The sequence below is a fragment of the Arachis ipaensis genome, chromosome B04 (assembly GCF_000816755.2).
Source record: "Arachis ipaensis cultivar K30076 chromosome B04, Araip1.1, whole genome shotgun sequence".
Classification (NCBI taxonomy): Eukaryota; Viridiplantae; Streptophyta; class Magnoliopsida; order Fabales; family Fabaceae; genus Arachis; species Arachis ipaensis.
Window position 1 is genome coordinate 804,003 of NC_029788.2, and position 21,141 is coordinate 825,143.

A 21,141-nucleotide genomic window follows, 5' to 3' on the forward strand; every position below is an offset into this window, starting at 1 on the left:
CATATAAAGGCTTTATAATTGCCTAATAAAGATTTTATAATTGTCTTTATATAAAGATATTTTATTTTGACCATTGAATAATAAAAATTTTAGAACTTGATTTTTATGTGTTATAAAAATGTTACTTTTGTTTAAAGTGTAGCAAAACAAATAAATCATACTTTTTAAATTAAGATCATCATGAGAAAATATGTTTTGACATCTTTATTGGAGTAGTTGCCTTATGAAAAAGACAATTACTCTAATGGACGGAGATATAAAAAATATCTTTTTATGATGATCTTTGTTTAAAAAGTGTGATTTATTTGTTTTGCCACACTTTAAACAAAGATAACACTTTTATAGCATATGAAAATTAAGTCCTAAAATCTATTATTCAATGATAAAAAATACAGTATTTTTATATAAAGACAATTATAAAATCTTCGTTGGAATATCTACTTATGAAAAATATTAGATAATTAACACCTGTTCTTTGTATTTGCTTTATATTTGAGCAAACACTAAGTCATTATAATAAAACTCGTAAATTTAATATAATTCATCTTTTCTAAAATGTTTCATTTTGATTTTAAGTCAAAATAACCATTTTGACAAAAATATATTAACAATGGACAAAATTATGAAAATGTTGGTTACAAGGAAATACTAGGAAGATAACATCATGTTTAATTTATTGGGTATAATTTTAATAGCCAGAGAAAGTGCTTCATTTTTGTAGGAGATGTTTTCAAGGACATTGTTGGTAGTGCATACTACATTGCACCTGAAGTATTGAAAAGGAAATATGGTCCAGAGGTTGATATATGGAGTGTTGGTGTTATGCTTTACATTCTTTTATGTGGAGTTCCTCCATTTTGGGCAGGTTTTCATTTTCATTACAATCACTTTATGATTAATTTCAAACCATATAAATGCAGTCATGGTAGTGATGCTAATTACTTGAAATAAAAATATGCCAGAATCTGAACATGGCATATTCAATGCCATCCTAAGAGGTCACGTTGACTTTTCAAGCGATCCATGGCCTTCAATTTCACCATCTGCAAAAGATCTTGTACGAAAAATGTTGAATTCAGATCCTAAACAAAGGCTTACAGCTTATGAAGTTTTGAGTAAGTATAGCTTCAAAATCATAGATGATTCATTATTAGTTGCCATGTTTTGATAATAATTAAACAATTTGAATTTGTTAATTTTCAAAATAGATCATCCTTGGGTTAAGGAAGATGGAGAAGCACCAGATAAGCCTATTGATAATGCTGTGCTAAGTAGGCTCAAACAATTCAAAGCAATGAATGAATTCAAGAAAGTTGCTTTAAGGGTACTTGTACTATTATTTTCTAATTTATAATTAATGTTTTTCTATTCACACATTACATTACATGCTCGGAAATAAAAAATATTTGATAATAAAAAAAATTTAACTAAAATCAGCGAGAATTTACTTTATTTTAGGGTGAGCACGGGTAGCGGGTACCCGATTACCCGTCCGAACCCAAACCGAACTAATTGAATTAGTTTTGGAACCAACGGGTAATTGGGTCCAACCCGAACCAAACTAATAGTCTTTGTTAATGATTGGTTTGGATATCGGTTCTAGGGGTGCGGAACCCGAACCAACCCGCGAACCCGATCATATATTAATTAAATAAAAAATATATAACTTTTTTATTAGACAAAGATTATTCACTATTAATATGTTTGGATTCTAATGAGTTTAGTTTTTAATGTATTTGGTGTTTAACATGTTTGGATTATTTCTATTGATGTTACATATTTATTATACTTGTTGAATTTTTAATATAAAAATTTGGTTTCTTCTATGAATTTCAAAGTCATCGGGTACCCAATTACCCAAATTGAACCAATCCGTTTTTAATCGGTTTGGTTTGATTCGGGTACATGTACAAAAAAACACAAATCCGAACCAATTATATTTTGATCAGTTTGATTCTAATTTTACCATGAACCCGAATCAAACCGACCCGTACTCACCCCTAAGTCTTTATTTACTATTTATTTATTGCTGTAACAATTAATGAATGCTAAATAAAGTAAGTTCTGACTTTTTTATTTTTGTCTTCCTAACATTACCGCTAAGAAATATACGTACTAAGCATGATGACATTAAAACTTTCCAAAAATGAATAGGTTATTGCAGGATGCTTATCAGAAGAAGAAATTATGGGGTTAAAGGAAATGTTTAAGGGAATGGACACTGATAATAGTGGAACCATTACAATTGAAGAACTTAAGCAGGGTCTTGCAAAGCAAGGGACAAAGCTATCAGAACAAGAAGTTCAACAATTACTGGAAGCAGTAAGTTGTTTTATCTTTTCCCTTTTAAAAGGAGAATCAATATGATTGTTTTTGCTTTTTCTTTATTCTACAAATTGCAGGCAGATGCTGACGGAAATGGTACCATAGACTATGATGAATTCATCACAGCAACAGTGCACATGAACAGAATGAACAGAGAAGAACATCTTTATAAAGCCTTCCAATACTTTGATAAAGATAATAGCGGGTAATTATCAAATATATTATTGACCCCATCTTTCTGCTACATATTTTATTACCTTCTAAAAATAAATTCCTAATCTCATTTTTATACCATATAAAAAAGGTTTATCACCACTGAAGAATTAGAGCAAGCTCTCCATGAATATAACATCCACGATGGAAGAGACATCAATGAAATCGTTCAAGAAGTTGATGTAGATAACGTATGTCATATATTTATTTAATTATCTATTTTGTTGATGCAGAAAACGTTTTTTTAAGGATATTTTTTAATAATTAAAATTTAACATATATAATCACTTAAATTATATTATTTTTGTCAAAATTAGATCAGACAAATTAATTTGATAAAAAAATAGTGAATCAAATTTTGAATCCATCTAAATTAATATTATTTTTTATAAAAAATGACTACAATATCTCTATTATATAAAATGACTAAAATACTCTTATTATATATATTAATTTTGAAAATCCTAAATTCTAACCCTTTTCTTCTCTATCGTTATAGGGTTAGAATTTAAAATTTTCAAAATGAATATATATATATAAAATATAAATATTTTAGTTGTGTTTTATAATAGGGATATTGTAGTAATTTTTTATAAAAAATATTAATTTATACCGATTCAAAATTTAATTTATTAATTTTTTTGCTAAATTGATTTGTCCGGTCTAATTTTAATAAAAATAATACAATTTAATTTATTTTATGTGTTAAATTTTAATTTTTAAAAATCATCTTTAAAAAAAAGACGTTTTTAACATCTTTATTTAAGTGGCTCCCTTTTATTAAAGTTCCTCTCTCGAATATACGTAAAATTGATTATGCTACGTTGTATAGTAAAATCAGCCACTAGTATAAAATACATGTTGAAATACAAATACACATCGAAAATAAATTAAATCACACGTGCATTTACATTAGTGGCTAATTTTAGTGTACGAATAACATTTTGGATGTAAAATATGGAGAGTAATATTAAGGAAGACATGTTGTTTGTGCAGGATGGTCGTATTAACTATGAAGAGTTTGTGGCAATGATGAGAAAAGGACAAGCTGAAGCTCATACAAAAAAGAGACGTGAATCACTTCATTTGCATCCATAGAGGGGGATATACGATATCATATACTTGAAAAACGATTCATGATCTGTTTTCAGCCCTGCATGTTTCTTCATTGATGGGTGAAAGATCATGGACAAGATTATTACGTCGTAGGCTTTTGTTGTTTGGGAGAGGATATAGGTGAGAGAACTGGTCTAAGGTGGAAACAATTATAAGAGAAAAAAAAAAGGGGGGGGAGAAAAAAAAAAAACTAACCTTTGATAAATGTGAGCATATGCTAGGTTTGCCTTTTTCTTTTCCTTTGGTGTGAAAATTGTAACAAGTTATGTATACACATTGTTGTTCACTTAGGAATTGAAAAATGGATGGTTGGATATGTATATTACACTAACTTATGATGATAATGTGAACTAGACATATGCTTTATGTAACACCCTCATTAACATAGCACTATGCTATGTCAAAACACTATATTAGCAAAGGGCATTACTATTACGTTAACTTCCATTATGAATCCTATCAATATATAACTAGCATTATATTATCTCTTATTAATTAAGAGTTTGTTGTAGTGTTTGAGTTTATTAACTTTGTTAATATTTTAATGTCATCATTAAATACATACCAAATGACAGCATACAAGGTAATACATACGAATAATGCTATATATATGTACACTAAAATCAGCTACTAAAGTCAGTTATCAGTATAAAAATGTTATTTGTATACCATTTTCAGCCATTAATTTCAGTCACTCTATAAAAAATATTGTAGAAGGATACGAATATGGATACAGAGATAATACAAAGAGGGTTCTCTTCTTTGATTGCGATTTCAGTCACTCTATGAGCTTCTTCATCACGCCACTGTTCCCTTCTTCTTCGATCGCGATTTCTTCTCTTCTCGGTAGAGGGGTTCCAATGCATGCATCTCACTTTTCTTCTCTTCGATTGTGCCACTGCATGCACCTCACTCATCGCTTTCTTCTCTTTCCCACGCTTCCTTCTCCTCTGATTCGATTAGGCACTTCACAAAAATTCTTCTCAGTATTGTTTAACTTCGGTTCTTGTTATCTTAAGATTTTGATTATATTTTAAAACAAATCACTGCTTATTAATTTATCCACAAACTCGAATGATGAGGTTTGTGTTTTATTTATTTCGTATGTCAATTTTTTATTCCTGATTTGATTTCAAATTTGTTATTATCCATTTTTTATTCATGATTTGATTTTAAATTTTTTTATTATTCATATTTTAGGTTATTCCAAACATATCAGAAAAGTAATTACTCATAGTGGGAGCAGATTCCAATTCTTTCAAGGTGCATTTTTTCATATCCATACTTGTAGTATAAATTTTGCTAATGCTTTTAAAAATTTTGAAAACATCACTGTGTTTCACCATATTTAGTTGTTACTACACTGCATTTTTCTTCGTCAAAGTTCTGAACTCTCGTTTCAATTCATAGAATTCTAAATTATTTGAAGTAGCAATATCTTTTAATTGGGTTGGATTGATAGGGTAAATGACCTGCTGGATCGTGTTAAAAAGATTTTTAAGGAGTTGGATGAGTTTCTTAAAGGAGTAATTGAAGAGCACGAAGATCATAATAATAGAAAAAAAGGGGAGGACATAGTTGGCGTGTTGCTTGAGCTGAAGAAGCAGGGTAACTTGTTCATAGATATCACCAATGATCATATCAAAGCTATTACCATGGTCATTGACTCATTCTTTATAATAAAAATTTTAAGATGAGTGAATAAGAATGTTAATATTATTAATTGTCATTCAATGATAATTACAGAACATGTTTGTAGCAGCATCAGATACAACTGCACAAGTTGGATAATGACAATATTGATGAAGAATCCACCCATATGGCTTTATATCTTTGTTGAATTTAATGCAATAAAGTCACTATTTAAAAGAATAATAGTTTTATTTCTTTTGTAATAGATTTGTTACATGATGCAATGAAATTTTTACATTTTTTTTTGTAATAGTTTTAATTTTGATTTTACATGTGGTTAGTGCTTTTGTACTCAATATTTTGAGTTATCTAAAATTTTGGATTATTATTGATTCATGAAAAATGAAAATAGCAAATTCTTAATTCATAGTATATAATTAAACATGCTGTAATAACCTGTTTTAAAATTAGAGTATAATCAAACTCAGCATATAACACGATGTTATAAAAATATTATTATAAGATAAATTAGTCTTCTATCAAAATCACTAAAAACGTATCTATCTAACGAACTTATAAATATGTAAATTTTTCTTGTTTAGTTTGATGCTATAATTAGGTAATCAAACTAGCTCCAAATTATTTTATAAAATCTTGTTATAATCAAACACGTCCAAAATAATAATCAAATTCGAGAATACAAATCAAATTTTAAACTCATGTTACAATTAGATTATAATCAAACATGTCCAAAGTAATAATCAAACTTGAGATATGCAAATCAAAATTCAAACTCATGTTATAATCAAACACACTTTAAATCAAACTTTAAATCACACATATGCTTTCATAATATTGACTTTTAGGCTCTCTAGTCTTTTGAACAGACATTAGCAACTACAATTCTAAATTAATATAAAGATCATTAAGCTAATCAATATCTTAAGCAAATTTCATAACACGCATCTATCCGAGTTAAATACTAATTCTATTATACAACTATAAAATAACATAGAATTTTTAGACAGTGTCAAATTGTAAAGAACCTACTGGTTGGTTAACATTATACATGAGTTTCTTTATAGAGAAAAACTTGATCAAAATGCCACACACCTGCAAACAACAAAGAAAAAAGATTAAGCATTGTTAATTGAATAACGATTAACTTAATATCTGCTCAAGATATTTGAGTTCCATGTGTTCACAACTAGAGCAAATTGAGCTAATAAATCATACAAAAGCATATCACTAAAAAATTTTGTAATTAATTGCCAAAACAATTTTTAAAGCTCCAACAAAGTAAACCAATTTGCGAATAATAATCAAATCCAAATGAACCATTTGTAAAATGTCATAAAAATTCGATAGTATTCAAATGTTCAACCATTTTTCTGTGATTCTTTTCCAATAATATTAACATATCTTTCGACTTCCTTTAAATTGATTTTGGAAAAGCATACTTGTTCGATGATTCAATGATACTTTAATGCAACGACAGTATTGATCCACAATTTCTAAACTTATCATTTTAGCATCTATAGAATATTTCTTTTATACTTGAATACAACTCACAAAATTCAAATAAATGGATGAAAAAAATATTCAAAAGAACATAATCACTAAATACCTATCTAAAAATTTAATTATGATCAAATATCAAGATCTAAATCAAAATTTAAATTCATGTTAATCAAGCACATAAAAAACTGGAGATTATAATTATTAGAAATGTCATGTAGCATGTAAGTGACTAAGTGCATTAGTATGCATTTTGAATCTTGTAGCGACAATTGTTGAACCCGTGTATTTTTTTTAAGAGTAAAGTATCGTTTTTTTCTCCAACGTTTGAGGTAAATCCTATTTGTATCTCTAACATTTAAATCGTCCTATTTGTATCCCTAACGTTTGTAAAAGTGATTCAATGTTATCCTGCCGTCAATTACACATCATGAGCGCTTTAGTTTGAGTTTTAAAAATCTCTTCTTGAAGTTAGAATACAAATGTCTGTAATAGAATCGATTATCTACTACGAAAAATAGCTCATCAAATATTGAAACTAATTCCTACAATATTTACATAATTCACTCTTCTAGAGACATAATTGAATCTAAACACAAATAGTGGGTATAATATTAAAATCGAACACATCCAAGTGAGACCTAATTGAGAATGAATACATTCAAGAGAGAATAATTGAAAAATATAATATGATTTGTTAGTATAATTGATAGTAGGATAATACTAAATCACTTTTATAAACGTTAAGGATACAAATAGGACGATTTAAACGTTANNNCACCCACTCACACGAAAGACTTTATAACCACAACTCAACTATTGCCGGGATTCAAACATAGTGTGGTTATCTAGGAGGCAACTCAACTAACTTTGGATCATGAGTCTTAATCAGTTGAAACCGTATCATGTCATAAGATTTCAAGATGCTGAGCTATTCAATTTGATCTGGAAAACGAATTTAGTGGGCTCATTGGCTCATGTCAAAACAAATCAGATGTTATATGTTATAAAAAAAATGATAATGATTACACATAATAAGATAATGAATTTAATTTTAATACACTAACAGTGTAAAATATTTTATATAATTGTATAATTATATTTGTATTTTTAAATGATCATNAACTAATAACTAATGCTAAGCAAAATTTTATTATTTTAAATTTTATTATTTAATTTAGTTAGAAGTTGATAAAGGACTTATGTGTCTCCATATTTATACCTTTGTTTATTATTGTTTAATTATTTGTAACTTATAAGAAAATGAAGCTTCATGTATGTGTGTCGTATCTTGAGGAGCCACGTGTAGCGTGGGTCCACGTCAACGTGCCGGCAAGGAAGAATCCATGTCAGCAATTAAGCATCATTCATCAAACATTCATACGATACGCTCCACAACAGGCACGCTTCCAGTTTCTCTCTCTAAAAATAAATTCCCTCTCTAAAAGCAATCATCATTCATCATATCGTCAAATCTCTCTCTTCTCTCTCTAAATCGGGTTCGGTGCTGCACGTTTAGATTCATAACATCCCTAATTCACCGAATTCCGATCGATCTTCCGAGACCGGCAACAACTTTCCTCTTTCAATTCCCAATTCTAAGGAAACACTCTGTCTTCAATTTTCTCGAGAAAATTATTTAGGGTTACGCAGGCACGCGCGCGCGCAATCCTCTAGAGAGAGAGAGAGAGAGAGAGAGAGAAATTCAATAATATAGAATGAGCTTTCAGGATATCGAGGCCGGCCGGCCGTTCGCTCCCCGCCGAGGCCACATCAACGGCAAGCAAGATCCCACGCAGGCGGTGGCTGCCGGAATTTTCCAGATCAACACCGCGGTCTCCACCTTCCAGAGGCTTGTCAACACCCTAGGAACCCCCAAAGACACCCCCGAGCTCCGCGAGAAGCTGTGAGATCAAGTTCCCCTCTTTCTCCCTCTTATGTGCCTTGACTGTTTTGGTGTGAATTTTTTGTGGTTGTGGTTTGTTTTTTGATTGGATTTGTGTTTTGTATGATGCTTTTGAGATAACAATTGGATCGAGGTTTGCGTTTCTTACGGCGTTATGGACGTTGCAGGCACAAGACAAGGCTGCACATTGGACAATTGGTGAAGGACACGTCAGCGAAGCTTAAACAAGCTAGTGAAATTGATCACCAATCTAATATCAATGTAAGTTTTTACCTCAATTGCATGTGCAGAGAAGGTTAATTGTTATGATCCATGGAATTGTTATCATGAGTCTCTCCGGAAATTGTGTTTTTTGTTTCCCAGATTGTTTTGGGGGATGGTTTCGCTGGGATTCGTTTTTGAATGAATGTTTTTTGCTGGACATGTTGGAGATAGTTTTAGTTATAATTATATGTTAAATGTATTGGTTGATATGACCCTGAGTTCTCTTACATTGACCAGAATAAAATAAGAGAGGCATTTAATGTCTTTATTGTGTGTGTTTGCAGGCAAACAAGAAGATAGCAGATGCTAAACTCGCGAAAGATTTTCAGGCCGTGTTGAAAGAATTTCAGAAGGCACAGCGACTTGCGGCAGAGAGGGAAACAGCTTACACCCCATTTGTTCCACAAGCAGCTCCATCCAGGTGACCAGTCAACCATTAGTGGAATCTTACAGTGGAAGACTGTGCTTATTTGTGTGGCTTAATGCTTATGTTGATACGATTTTATATATTGAACTCATTCTTAAAGAAGAATATGTTACTATTGGTGATCAATTTTGCTTCTCTACTGGCTGCCATCGATGCACATAACACTTATTATTTGGGCTTTTCTTTTTGCAGCTATACACCTAATGAAGCAGATGCTAATTCTGGTAAGACTCCAGAACAGCGTGCCCTTCTTGTGGAATCCAGAAGGTAAATTTTTGTATATTACATGAAACTAAAATACAATTGATAGTGAAAAGCACATTCTTTTTTTTTCCCTTTTTTTCTTCTGGTGCTGTGGAGGAATTTACATTATAAATGACAAGACTGTGGGAATTTGATGAAAATCTGTAAACTTTAACATGAATAATGTATATCAGATTACTTCTTAAATGTAACCTATTTGTCATCGGAAATTATGCTATAATCACGTTGATGCTAAAATGCATCTTTTTTCTTTGTTATTTTCCTCTTCCCACCCCCGACCTCTCTCTCTCTCTCTGTGGCTCTGTGCGAAGAGTTGATGAATCACTGGCAAGGTTCTGCTACAAGTTGTAAAATTTGTTGAAAAACTTTTTTGGTGATTTAGTGTTAATAGAAGGCTGCCCCTTTGAAAATGAGTTAATTACATATTAGTTAAAGAAAATCTGCTAATGCTTTCATCCCCTAAGTAAAAATATGTTGTAAGAATTTAATTATTTCGAAATTCTAATCTGTAATTAATTGAAACACTCTGCATTTCAATGATACATATAATGAATGCCCAACGCACCAAATGGAAGTACTAACTTGTTATAACATGTTTATTTTAGGGTTGCAGGTATTAGCAAATTCTTTTAGGTTTTGTTTGGAAGGGAGACAGAGACTGAGACTAAGACTAAATTAAGTCTTTGTATTGTGTTTGATATAAAATATGCCGGACTGAGTTATGTATCATGTTTGATTTAAGATAAATTTGAAAAGTTTGAGAGTATTTTTTGAAAGAAATGTTATTAAAGTTTCAGTCTTCAGTGCCAGAAATTTAATCCTCTCGGTCTCCAGTTTCTAAAGGTACTGAATGGACTGAAATTTTGTGACTCGAGATTGGAATTTTAGTTTTAGTCTTTGACCACCAAATACAATACTGAGTTTCAGTCTCCCAGTTTTAGTTTCAGTCTCTAGAAACAAACACTACCTTAGGAACTAATATTGAATTCCAATTTTCTCTTGGACCAAAATGGTATTTTGACATTTTTAGATTTGACATGATGTGATATTTAGTATCTCGGCTCATTATCTTGCTGCAGGCAGGAGGTCTTGTTTTTAGATAATGAGATTGCCTTCAATGAGGCTATCATTGAAGAAAGAGAGCAAGGCATTCAAGAAATTCAGCACCAAATTGGTGAAGTAAATGAAATTTTTAAAGATCTTGCTGTGCTTGTGCATGAACAGGGAGCTATGATTGGTAACTTTCACTTCCATTCTAATTGAGTACATCTGTCTTAATCCCAAGTTTTTTATTTGTCCAGAACTTCTCATGTGATCTGATGCCAAGAATTTATATTTTTTTTAGATGATATTGGGTCCAACATTGAGCATTCCCATGCTGCAACTGCACAAGCAAGATCGCAACTTGCTAAAGCTTCAAAGACTCAAAGATCAAATTCTTCTTTGGTAATATACATTGTGTAATATTTGCTTTAAGATTTCACCTCTCACGTGTAGTTTTAGATGTTGGATTTCCTCAATAAATTTATATGGCCGTGGAGTTCATATTATATAATTTTAGTGATGAAAGATCTTGGCTTCTACAATTGTCATTATACATGGGCTTTGGTTGCATGGTTGGTTTAGTATGCATAATGCATTACTTTCTGCTGTCCATAATACGTTCCCCCCCTCCCCCCTCTCTTTCTTTTTCCTTTTTTATTTTCTTTTCCTCCTATAAACCTTCATGTATATGTCTTAGGTAATCTCATACTTTGTTTTGATCTTTCTTTTACAGACATGCTTGCTTTTGGTGATATTTGGAATTGTGCTTCTAATCGTCATTGTTGTTCTGGCTGCTTAGTCAAAGATTATCAGTTCTGTTAACGATCAATGATATAAACTGAGCCATTGAAGTGCAGCTAGGATCTTCCATGCTGATGATCTCTCTGAGGTGATTTTCCCCTGATCTTGTCAATGACTGGGATTTCTCTCGTCTGGTTTCAGTTCATAATTTGACACAAGTACATCGTGATTTTGTCTTTGGGGTTTGTGTTGTTGTCTGTGTTGGTTTTAGTGGTTTTATGGATGCATCACAACGTACTTCTCGTCTATTTTCTCTTTTTGTTTCCTTAATAAAAGAAATATTAATTCTTTTGGGTTTTCCTTTACCTGTAAATGCAGCACCTATTGCTAAAATTTTAGCAATACCTTAATTCAGTGTAACCTTATATATTGAGTCTCTTTTCACAAATTTGGAGCTTAGATTTCTTGTGCTTGGTTTGACTGCTGTATATAAGGAAAATGGATGTATTCCTGAGAGTTTAATTGATAATTGGTGTTTATTTCTCATTAATCTTGATACTTATTGTGCATTGTTAACTGTTAAGGCAAGAAAGAAGTCATAGACAATTGCCATTTATACTTTTAGTATTTTGATTTTTTTTTTTTTTGGCAACAAAAAGTAACAAAAAAGATAACTATGGTATGAGGTTTACTCAATAATTCAGAAAGTGCGACATTCTCGGAACATAAAAACTAAAATGCTCGAATTGCAATTACCTTCGATGTTTGCTATTGTACAAGCGGTTCATAGACGGCTATGAAAATTATGTGAATAGTCTTTAGTTATTTATTTTTTTGTTATACCCAACATTGAAACTAACTTTGGATAACCAATAAGAACTAGTTAAATGGGTTTAATTTAATGTGTTTTTTAAGCAAGCATTAGAAAAGTAATTAAGCTAATTTGTAAGTTTAGGTGGATTGCTTGACAATTCGTCGTTCTCGTCATCTTATAGACTTACAGTATAAACAAGTTTGAGAATTAAACAATTGAAGTCTAGTCCAAATAATAATAATAATAAAAGTATATTTTTTGTCTTCTAAAATTATTGAAAAATTTCAAAAATATTTTTAATGTTTGATTGTTTTAACTTTATCGTTATCGTTTCAAACAGTGGTAATGTTCAATTTGGTTTTTAGATTTCTGCATGTGAATCAAAATAGTTTTTATTTTCTAGCTTTTCTAAATGATTAAGTTGGTCTTTGAAATTAAATTTTGTAATTTTTTGTTAGTTTTTATTTCAATTATCGTTAATACAATCTTGGTATGTATTGTTAAGTGTTGACTTGACATATGAGACATGAACACCACAAGTTTATGTTCAGAATGGTGTTCTAATTTGGTGATTTAGCTCATTTCAATATAGAAGAAGCAAAAAGCTTGTTCTTGTGAAATTCTACTTGTATTCTACTTATACATAAGCATGCATGTGTCGTATAATAACTTATTTACTTTGAGACCAGCATATAATAGCTTAGTAGTTAGCACAGCACAATGGACATAGCTTAGGTACGAACGGAAAAATGTAGCGTTGAAGCTGAGAAGAAATTGGTGTTCGATGGAAACAATAAAGGAATTAATTAAGAAGATGCTCAGTTGCTCACAGAAATAAAATTATGAAAAGATTGATTGGTTGTGTGAAGTGTTATATGAATCCAGTATAGGTTGCTCCCATTTGGTAGTGTTTCTAGTAGTTAGAAAATGTTGTATCATACTTTCAATGTCCCTAGTTTTGGAGAATCAATGGTTATTGACAATTTGGCTGTTCCAAGACTTGTATTTTAGAGTAATGTCTTGAATTAATATTTCTGTTTTGAATAAGGCTTGTTCAAACAGATTTATTAATGAGAAAAGGTTCAACTACATTTTGTGTTTGTTTAACCTGAGCAAGGAAATAAAAATTTGCTGATACCCCTTATCTTTTCTTTCTTTTTCAATATATAATAATAAGATGATAATTATACTTGCTAAAGATGTAACACCTAGCTTTCAATAAGTTTATTTTAAAAATTATTCACCTGAATTAAACTTTAAACTCAAATTTCATTTTACAGTGATGTTTATGTTGAGATCTGAAGAAAATGTCTAGGGCAAACTGAATTTCCTATGAATATGGAACAGGTATTTTCAAGTATGTCATGCATCAGAATCCGCTAGGTGGATAGCTTCAAATTCACCATCCAGTGTATTCCCAAAACCATAAACACAAAAGCCGAGTACTATGTTCACATCTCACCTATCTCATAATGAAGAAGAAAATAAAAAAAGATAAGAAGACTCAATAACCAAAACTCTCCTAATTAAATCATCAAAAATACTATTTGGACACCAAATATAAAAGTTATGCCAATTAATGTTTACCCTATTTTTCTCGATTGCCTTATTTGATTAGGATTTCTTTAATGAAAGACAGTTGGTATTTGATTCTTAAGCCGACTTTGTTACCTTTTATTGAAATAATGTAGAAGCATATTTGGTTCGGAAACAATCCATTATTTATTATTTAACTAAATAGAAATAGGAAATTTCCAAACAAGAAAATCATCATATCCATGATACTTGGAGATTTCCAAACAAAAAAATGGAATCAAATTCACAATCTTTATTTTGTAGCTCCTCACGGGAGAGAGAAAAAAAAAAGTCCTTATTACTTTTTTTTTTTGGGATAAATTTTAAAAAAAATGCATCCAATAGATTTAAATAAAAAAATAAAATATAAAAAGTGTATAAAAAAATACTCCAAAAAGATAGTATTCATTTGAAAAACAAATGGAAAATATACACACAAATTAAATATTTTCATCCTTAAATTTTGATCATTTTATATCAATTTTTTTCATTTTATTTCTAGTGAATGATTGAAAATCTTAAAAAATATATATATAAACAAGTCTAGAGATCAAATTTTTTTTCTTTTGGCATACTTTCTAAATGACTATGCAAATATTGCTAAAAAAGTTGAATCAAATGCACATTATTTGCCACTCATAAATACAACTCTGCTGTGTGTAAAAAGTAAAAATAATCAATTATTAATTCAATTACTCAATTAATAAAATATATATTGAAATACAAAATATTTATTAAAAGTTAATTAAATAATACATATATTTATACATAAATATATAATAACTAATTTTTAATGTATAAATAATATTTTTGTAAAGAATATTTTTTTTTAGCCATCCTCTGAGGGAAGCTGTGATGGTAGATGCTGACCTAATAACGGTTACCATGCTACAGTTACAATTTGGGCCTTCTCTGCTAACAGCAAAAAGCACCTGTGATCATTCCCCACTTTTGATAAGAGTTCTGAGATCTGCTATGGTTATGTCAAAACTAAAACCCCATTGTGAGGCTTATCCAAGTTTCTCCATATCCAATGAGTCCACTTGATAGCACCATTCTGCTTGCTTCTCTGATTTGACCATCTTGCCTTGTCCTTAGATGATCAAACCTTCGGCTATGTCTTTTCCTGTTAAATGTTGCTTCATAATAAGTACACAACATAATCGAAAGAAAAATAGAAAACAAGCGGGCTAGCCCATCCACGAAAGTACAAGAGGAAGAACTTAACAAAAGACTAAAACACAACACAGATGCATGGTACTCATTTCATGCTTGCCCTTATTTACTTACTTATTCTTTTTAAATTTTTTTTGAACATCCGTAAGGTAGTGTTTGGTGGAGAGACAGAGACGGAAAGACTGAGACGGAGAGACAGAGACTAAGAGACAGGGATTAAAATAAATCTCAATATTCTATTTTGTGCAAAATGGGAGACAGGAATTGAAACAAGAATGAAACTCTAATTTAATTTGCACAAAGGGTAAAATTGGAATTAATTAATTGAAATGAAAGTATTTTAGGTATAAAATGTTATTAAAGTTTCAGTATCCATCTTTAAAAATTTCAGTCCCATGTGTCCCTACTTTTTGGAGGTACTGAAATACTGAAATTTTAGAGACAGAGACAGAAATTTTAATACCAGTCTCTGAACTAACAAACACGATACTGAATCTCAGTCTTTCAGTCTCTGTCTCAGTACCTCAAAACAAATGCTAATTGAATAATTATGCACCTCCTTGACTTTGACTAATATTCATCCTGCTTATTATGCCTCTTAACAACCTATTTTACATGTCAAGTGTGTTAGCAATCTTATTTATGAATATGAACAGAAAACTACCCCCATCTTTGGTGTGATTACAACTTCCATTCAGCTGCATTTGCGTGACAGGTATAGCCTTTTCCTCAAGTGAATTCATCCTCCTGACCTATCATAAATGTAATATTTGCTACATCACAATAAGACTCAAATGAAGTAAATAAAATAAAGTACATAAAAAATCCACATCATTTTGTTTTTCGGCAAAAATATTACAGCAATGCCAATGAGATCCCATTTGACTTGCGAAATGTGATTCTCTTGAACGGCCACATGTCTACCTTGGATCACGGCACTGGACACTAGACATTCAGCCTTCTTAGTCTGCAACACAAATAGCTATCAAGGATGATAATGATGAAATTATAATTAAATGAATCAATAATAGTTTTATTATTGCTTCAGTACCATATTACTGTTATTTCTGTAACTATAATTATATATCTCAACATTGCATATTGACCAGGAATCAGAGACTATTTAAACCCAATGATATAGATTTGGCCCAGTTAGAATGAGAAAAGGTCAACAAATTTGGTAATCCATCAGTTAAAGTGCTATTGTGCAAATGCAAAAGCTAGTAAGTTGGCCAATGGCTTATGTATGTCATGCACAAACAAGAATCAAATGCTGTAGTTAGATATGTGATATTTCATTCTTGCAAAATATTTCTTCTGTACCAAAATGAATCTCAGATGGTAGTTGAAATGTTAGTCAAAGAATACATATTACATTTGTTAGCAAGTGGGGCAATTAGATGTATCAGTAAAATAATGATAAATAACCACAAAATAAAATGGATCTAGAAGAGTGATACAGCTAATGGGAAACACAGACGTAATTATCATTGTACTATTTTAAATGGGTTACACCAAATAGCAGTTAGCAGGCAAGTTTATTAAACTGGCATTAATATTCGGGATGTCAACTACAAGTAAAATTATGTCAAAACACATACCGGCTGGATATCATAGAAATCTTTGTACAGCCTCCTAACTTTCATGTGTTGTGCCAGTATTCAGATCAAATCGACAGATCCTGATGAATTTATCATCCGGAAAAATACCCTTTGTCATCATTTCGCGATATAGGTTATGTGCCTGATCTGTCAATCCATGCATACGATACCAAGCAATCAGCACAGTATAAGTTACAACATCGGGTTTAACTGCATCTTTGTTCATTTTATCAAACAGCCAGGAGGCCAAATCTATTCGGTTTGACTTGCAACATCCATCAATCAAACAAGTATATGTAATTACATTTGGCCAACAGCCCTCCCTCGACATTTCCTCAAATATTGCCCAGGCCTTTTTCAGTTCTCCAGCGTCAGAAAAGCCAGCTATTAAAGATGTATATGTAATCACATCCAGACACAAACCTATTTTTTTCATTTCATTAAAAATGGCATAAGCTTCATGCATTTTACCACTACGGCAAAATATGTTAATAAGAATCGTGTATGTGATGTTGTTGAAAGCGATCCCTACCTTTACCATTCTTGTGAATAACATCACAGACTTTCTAAAATTCAACTGTTTGAAAAAGCCTGATATAAGGGTACTATAATTAACAACTCCGGGAACTGTATTCCTCTTGAGCATTCTTGGCAAGAGCTCCAATGCCCTTTCTGGATAACTTTCTTTGCAAAGCCTGTACATTATTGCATTATATGAATGTGAGTTCAGGGTAACACCATGATCTGATAATTCCTCCAACAGTTTTAATGCTTCTTCCAAGCGTCCATCCCTACAATATCCATTAAGAACATAATTGCAAGCGATGGTATCTGGCGAGATACCATCTCGAAGCATGATATTAAAAACTTCAAATGCCTTATCATAGTGTCCCAGTTTGTAGAATCCTCTAATTAGAAAGCGGAAACCAAAAGTAGTATGAACCAAATTATTTATAATCATCTCCTGCAAAAGCTTGGTGGCTGAATTCTTATCACCATCCATACAAAATCCATCTATTAAAGTTTCATACACAGTTTGATCATATTCACAACCAGAAGCACCAATTCCATTGAAAACATCTATTGCACATTCCATCAGCCCACGCTTGCAAAGACCATGAATAAGGGAAGTGTAGATAACAACAGATGGTTTTATTTGGTAGCGTTCCATTTCCTCCATCAAGACGAGACTTTTCTCTACATCGCCTTCCTTGCAGAGTGCATCAATTAAAATGCTGTAGCTATAAGCATCAGGCACTACTCCAGAGATCTTCATTTTTTCTAGAACCTCAAAAGCTTTCTGAACTGCACCTCTTATACAGAAACCGCGAATTATAGCATTAAAACAATGGCTATTGAGAGGCTTGTTTCTATACGACAAATTGCAAATTAACTTGAACGCAACATCAAGAGAACCAACTTTACAAAGTCCATGAATATAAGATCTATATGTCACAACAGTTGGCCTTTGCCCACTACTATATATTTTTCCTAAAATCTCGGTAGCCCGTCTAATATTTACATCCCATCCAGGACCACCTCTACAATAAAAGTTCATCATAATTGTATAGGTGTAGATATTTGGTGATGGACCAGAGTCTTTCAATTCTTCAAAAAATGGCCTCACAAAATCCACTCTATTTTCTTCAACCAAGCATTTCAGCAAGAAATTGCAAGACATTATATCACTTTCAAGCCCAACATGCTTAGCATTCACAAACACATTGAAAGCATTTTCAAGCATAGAATTTGATGCAAATACTTTCATGAGCACATCAAACACGATAGCTGATCTTTCCAAATGGTGGGGTGAATCTAGCAAAGCCGAAAACAATTCAAATGCGTCGTACTCAGACTCATTGCAGAACTCAACAATATCCCTAAGCAAAGTAAACACCTCCAAACGCATCCCCGCCAGAGCAAATATGTGAATGATAATCCTAAAACAGTTGATTGAATGAGAAAACCCATGGCTCTCAACCCAACTCCCAAACCTTTTTTCCCTAGCAACCCTAAAATTCAAGGACTTAAACACCTTACCCACTAAAGGAAACAATTCGCTCCCTGTTGTGGGAACACGGGGAACTGACCGGGTTACCCCAAAATCCACCACAGCATTGGGCTCAAATTTTGGACTTTCATCAAACACTTGGTCTTCCAACATCAATGACCCGGATGCAGAATTATACAACCTCGATAAACATCGCTGTCCGGGGTGCAGTTTGCTTCGGAGAAAAATACATCCATTTAAACATGTTAACGACATCAACATACACCCATCAGAACCCAACTCTCACCACCAAGGAAATACAGAACAGCCCGGTACAAGAAAATAAAATAATAACAAGCACAGACTAATGGAGATATGAATTCGAACGAACCTTGAAGGGTTCACATCGAGGTATCGGAGTAGAATCAGGGGAAACGATAGAAGAACTCTCCAACCATGCGGGCACAAGGGTTTATCGACAGAGTTGTGAAGTTGAAGCGTATAAGTGAGAGCATGTATGTTGTAGAAGTGGTTGCTGAGAACGGAGATTTTAACACGAAGGCTTTTGCGGCCACAGTTGGAGAAGAAGAACCGTGTGACAGTATTGTGGAGTTGGAACTGCTCTAACAAAACACATAGTCATGTTCAAACTTCAAGCCACAAGCAGTTAAACAGTGAAACATATTGGTGGCAAAACAACATTCAACATAATAACATAGACATTAAATCTCTAACATACAAATTAAAATAAAACGAAAAAGAAAAGTTTCCAACAAAACAACATAACAAATCTTGGTCAACGATCATAGCTTGGTTTAAAATGGGCGAATTCCATATCCCATGCTCACTCATACAGGGCACAAAGAATAAATAAACTACAAAACAGGGCACTCACTCCTAATTCAATCATTCAGACCAACTTTACCCTCATTCTTACATGCATAAACTAAAAACAGCATGTGGATCCCTTTCGTTCATTTTACATTTCACCTAATCACCTAAACTCTTAAATATCAAGCAACACATTCAGGTAAAAAGTGCTGCCTGCTTCGGAAAATGACCTTATATATGCATGGTTGTTGATGGGATTAGCAACCTCAATCATCATCAATAATTAAAAGCATAGTTATCAAAACCGAATTGGGAATCGACCCAATCACACAACTGGGTCAACCAGTGAATTATTAGTTGAACTGGTTGACCCAGTCACAACTAAATATAAATATAAAATTACAAAAAAAAAAAAGAAGCTTAAAATTAAAAATTCAAAAGCATGTCTTCACAAACACATTAATAACAATCAAGTATAAAAATTCTGAGGAAAAAACAACACAGAAATATAAATCAATAAAATAATGATTAACAAACTCAAAAACTAAATTCAACTAATTATACCAAATCAATACTGCCTATGTAAGAATCAAATCTATTCTTACGGCAACAAATTCAGCTCATTGATAATTTTCAACAACAAAAAATTTAACTCCAAAGATGATTTACAGCCAAAAAAAATTGGCTAAGTGATTATTTGGGAAAGTCAGCAACAAATTCAACCCTGATGATTTTCATCAACAACAAAATATTAGCTCTTTCAGCAACAAATTCAACAAATCCTAGTTCAGTCACGATTTACAGCAACATTTAGATCAGCAACAAGGCAAATTAATTGATTAGCAATTCAGCGACATGGAAAAATACAGGAGACGGGGAAATCTGGAAAAGAGAGAACAGGGTAAGCGATGATGCAGGGACTCACCAACGTTCCACTGTCCACGGCGACTCAGCGACGGCGAGAATCCGAAAACAGAAGACGACGAGCAACGACGACCCCAAGGAAGGTGACGAAGCAAGCGACAACCCCACGAGTTGCTTCTGCCGCCGGCGAAGAGGAGCCCAGGGAAGGCCGCGAGACGTTGAGACGCCGGCGACGCGGCAGACGAACGACGAGATGCCAGCAATGTGACTGAGACGAGACTCCAGTGAGACTGAGAGGCAGAATCGAGCAGACTGAGAGAGAGAGAGAGAGAGAGAGAGAGATGGGGCTGGGGTGGGTAGCTTCAGAGCTAGGGTGGTGTGCCGCTTGTGAGAGTGAGAGAGAATTAGAGTGGGGGTGAGGGTAGGTAACTTCAGAACCAGGGTTTTTCTTTTCTTTTCTGTTTTTTTCAACAATAAACTATTATTTGTACAATCTATGAAGAAAATTTTAAACGTCGACAATATAACTGTTCATATCCTGTCCGAAAGCTATGGTCAGTCTAACTATGTGAAAAGGCTCAAATCAAAGGTTTGGTCTTTATCACTTGTTCGACCTCTTCAAATAGGTCAGATTTAACATGAGCTAGTAGATTCAAATAAGTAACTATTCTCTAAAATCTCTCATCCACTTTTAGAAGAGATATCAACAACTCTAAGATAAGGAGACGGTTATCCACCTTTAGAAGTAGAACTATACCAACAGTTGTTATAGGATCATCCCCTGTAAATACACTGATACACACACAGGTAAACAGAGGTTTCAAGATTCTCTAAATCTGC

At 32.4% G+C, this 21,141-nt stretch overlaps 3 protein-coding genes across 17 annotated transcripts in view; 2 read left to right on the plus strand and 1 right to left on the minus strand.

Moving 5' to 3' along the window:
* LOC107637502 (calcium-dependent protein kinase 17-like) overlaps positions 1–3,899 on the plus strand; it is a 4,981-nt gene extending 1,082 nt beyond the window's left edge. Inside the window, exons 2-8 of the mRNA XM_016340911.2 lie at positions 722–865; positions 963–1,115; positions 1,209–1,324; positions 2,155–2,322; positions 2,403–2,530; positions 2,630–2,729; positions 3,535–3,899. Of these exons, the coding sequence (XP_016196397.1) occupies positions 722–865; positions 963–1,115; positions 1,209–1,324; positions 2,155–2,322; positions 2,403–2,530; positions 2,630–2,729; positions 3,535–3,636 (911 nt within the window). The 3' untranslated portion in view covers positions 3,637–3,899. The remainder of the gene's footprint in view (positions 1–721; positions 866–962; positions 1,116–1,208; positions 1,325–2,154; positions 2,323–2,402; positions 2,531–2,629; positions 2,730–3,534) is intronic.
* On the plus strand, positions 8,188–12,000 carry LOC107638356 (syntaxin-22). The gene is made up of 7 exons (XM_016341594.2): positions 8,188–8,710; positions 8,878–8,971; positions 9,259–9,395; positions 9,594–9,668; positions 10,745–10,902; positions 11,011–11,111; positions 11,443–12,000. Exons 1-7 carry the CDS (start codon positions 8,523–8,525, stop codon positions 11,506–11,508), a joined length of 819 nt encoding a protein of 272 aa, XP_016197080.1. The 5' UTR covers positions 8,188–8,522; the 3' UTR covers positions 11,509–12,000.
* Positions 14,610–20,805, minus strand: LOC107638355 (pentatricopeptide repeat-containing protein At1g63330). Of its 15 annotated transcripts, none has more exons than XR_002360456.1 (5): positions 20,363–20,785; positions 18,998–19,224; positions 15,940–15,982; positions 15,680–15,767; positions 14,614–14,965 (listed from the first exon to the last, which is right to left on the minus strand). XR_002360456.1 is itself a non-coding variant. In XM_021120314.1 (3 exons), the coding sequence occupies exons 2-3, from the start codon at positions 18,886–18,888 to the stop codon at positions 16,734–16,736; spliced, it is 1,770 nt and encodes a 589-aa protein (XP_020975973.1). In that variant the 5' UTR covers positions 18,889–19,224; positions 20,363–20,792; the 3' UTR covers positions 16,604–16,733. The 15 variants fall into 15 exon arrangements, 3 of the variants coding, with proteins under 3 accessions (XP_016197079.1, XP_020975973.1, XP_020975974.1); XR_002360455.1 differs by having other exon boundaries at positions 15,680–15,762; positions 15,875–15,982; positions 20,363–20,784; XR_001619790.2 differs by having other exon boundaries at positions 15,875–15,982; positions 20,363–20,783.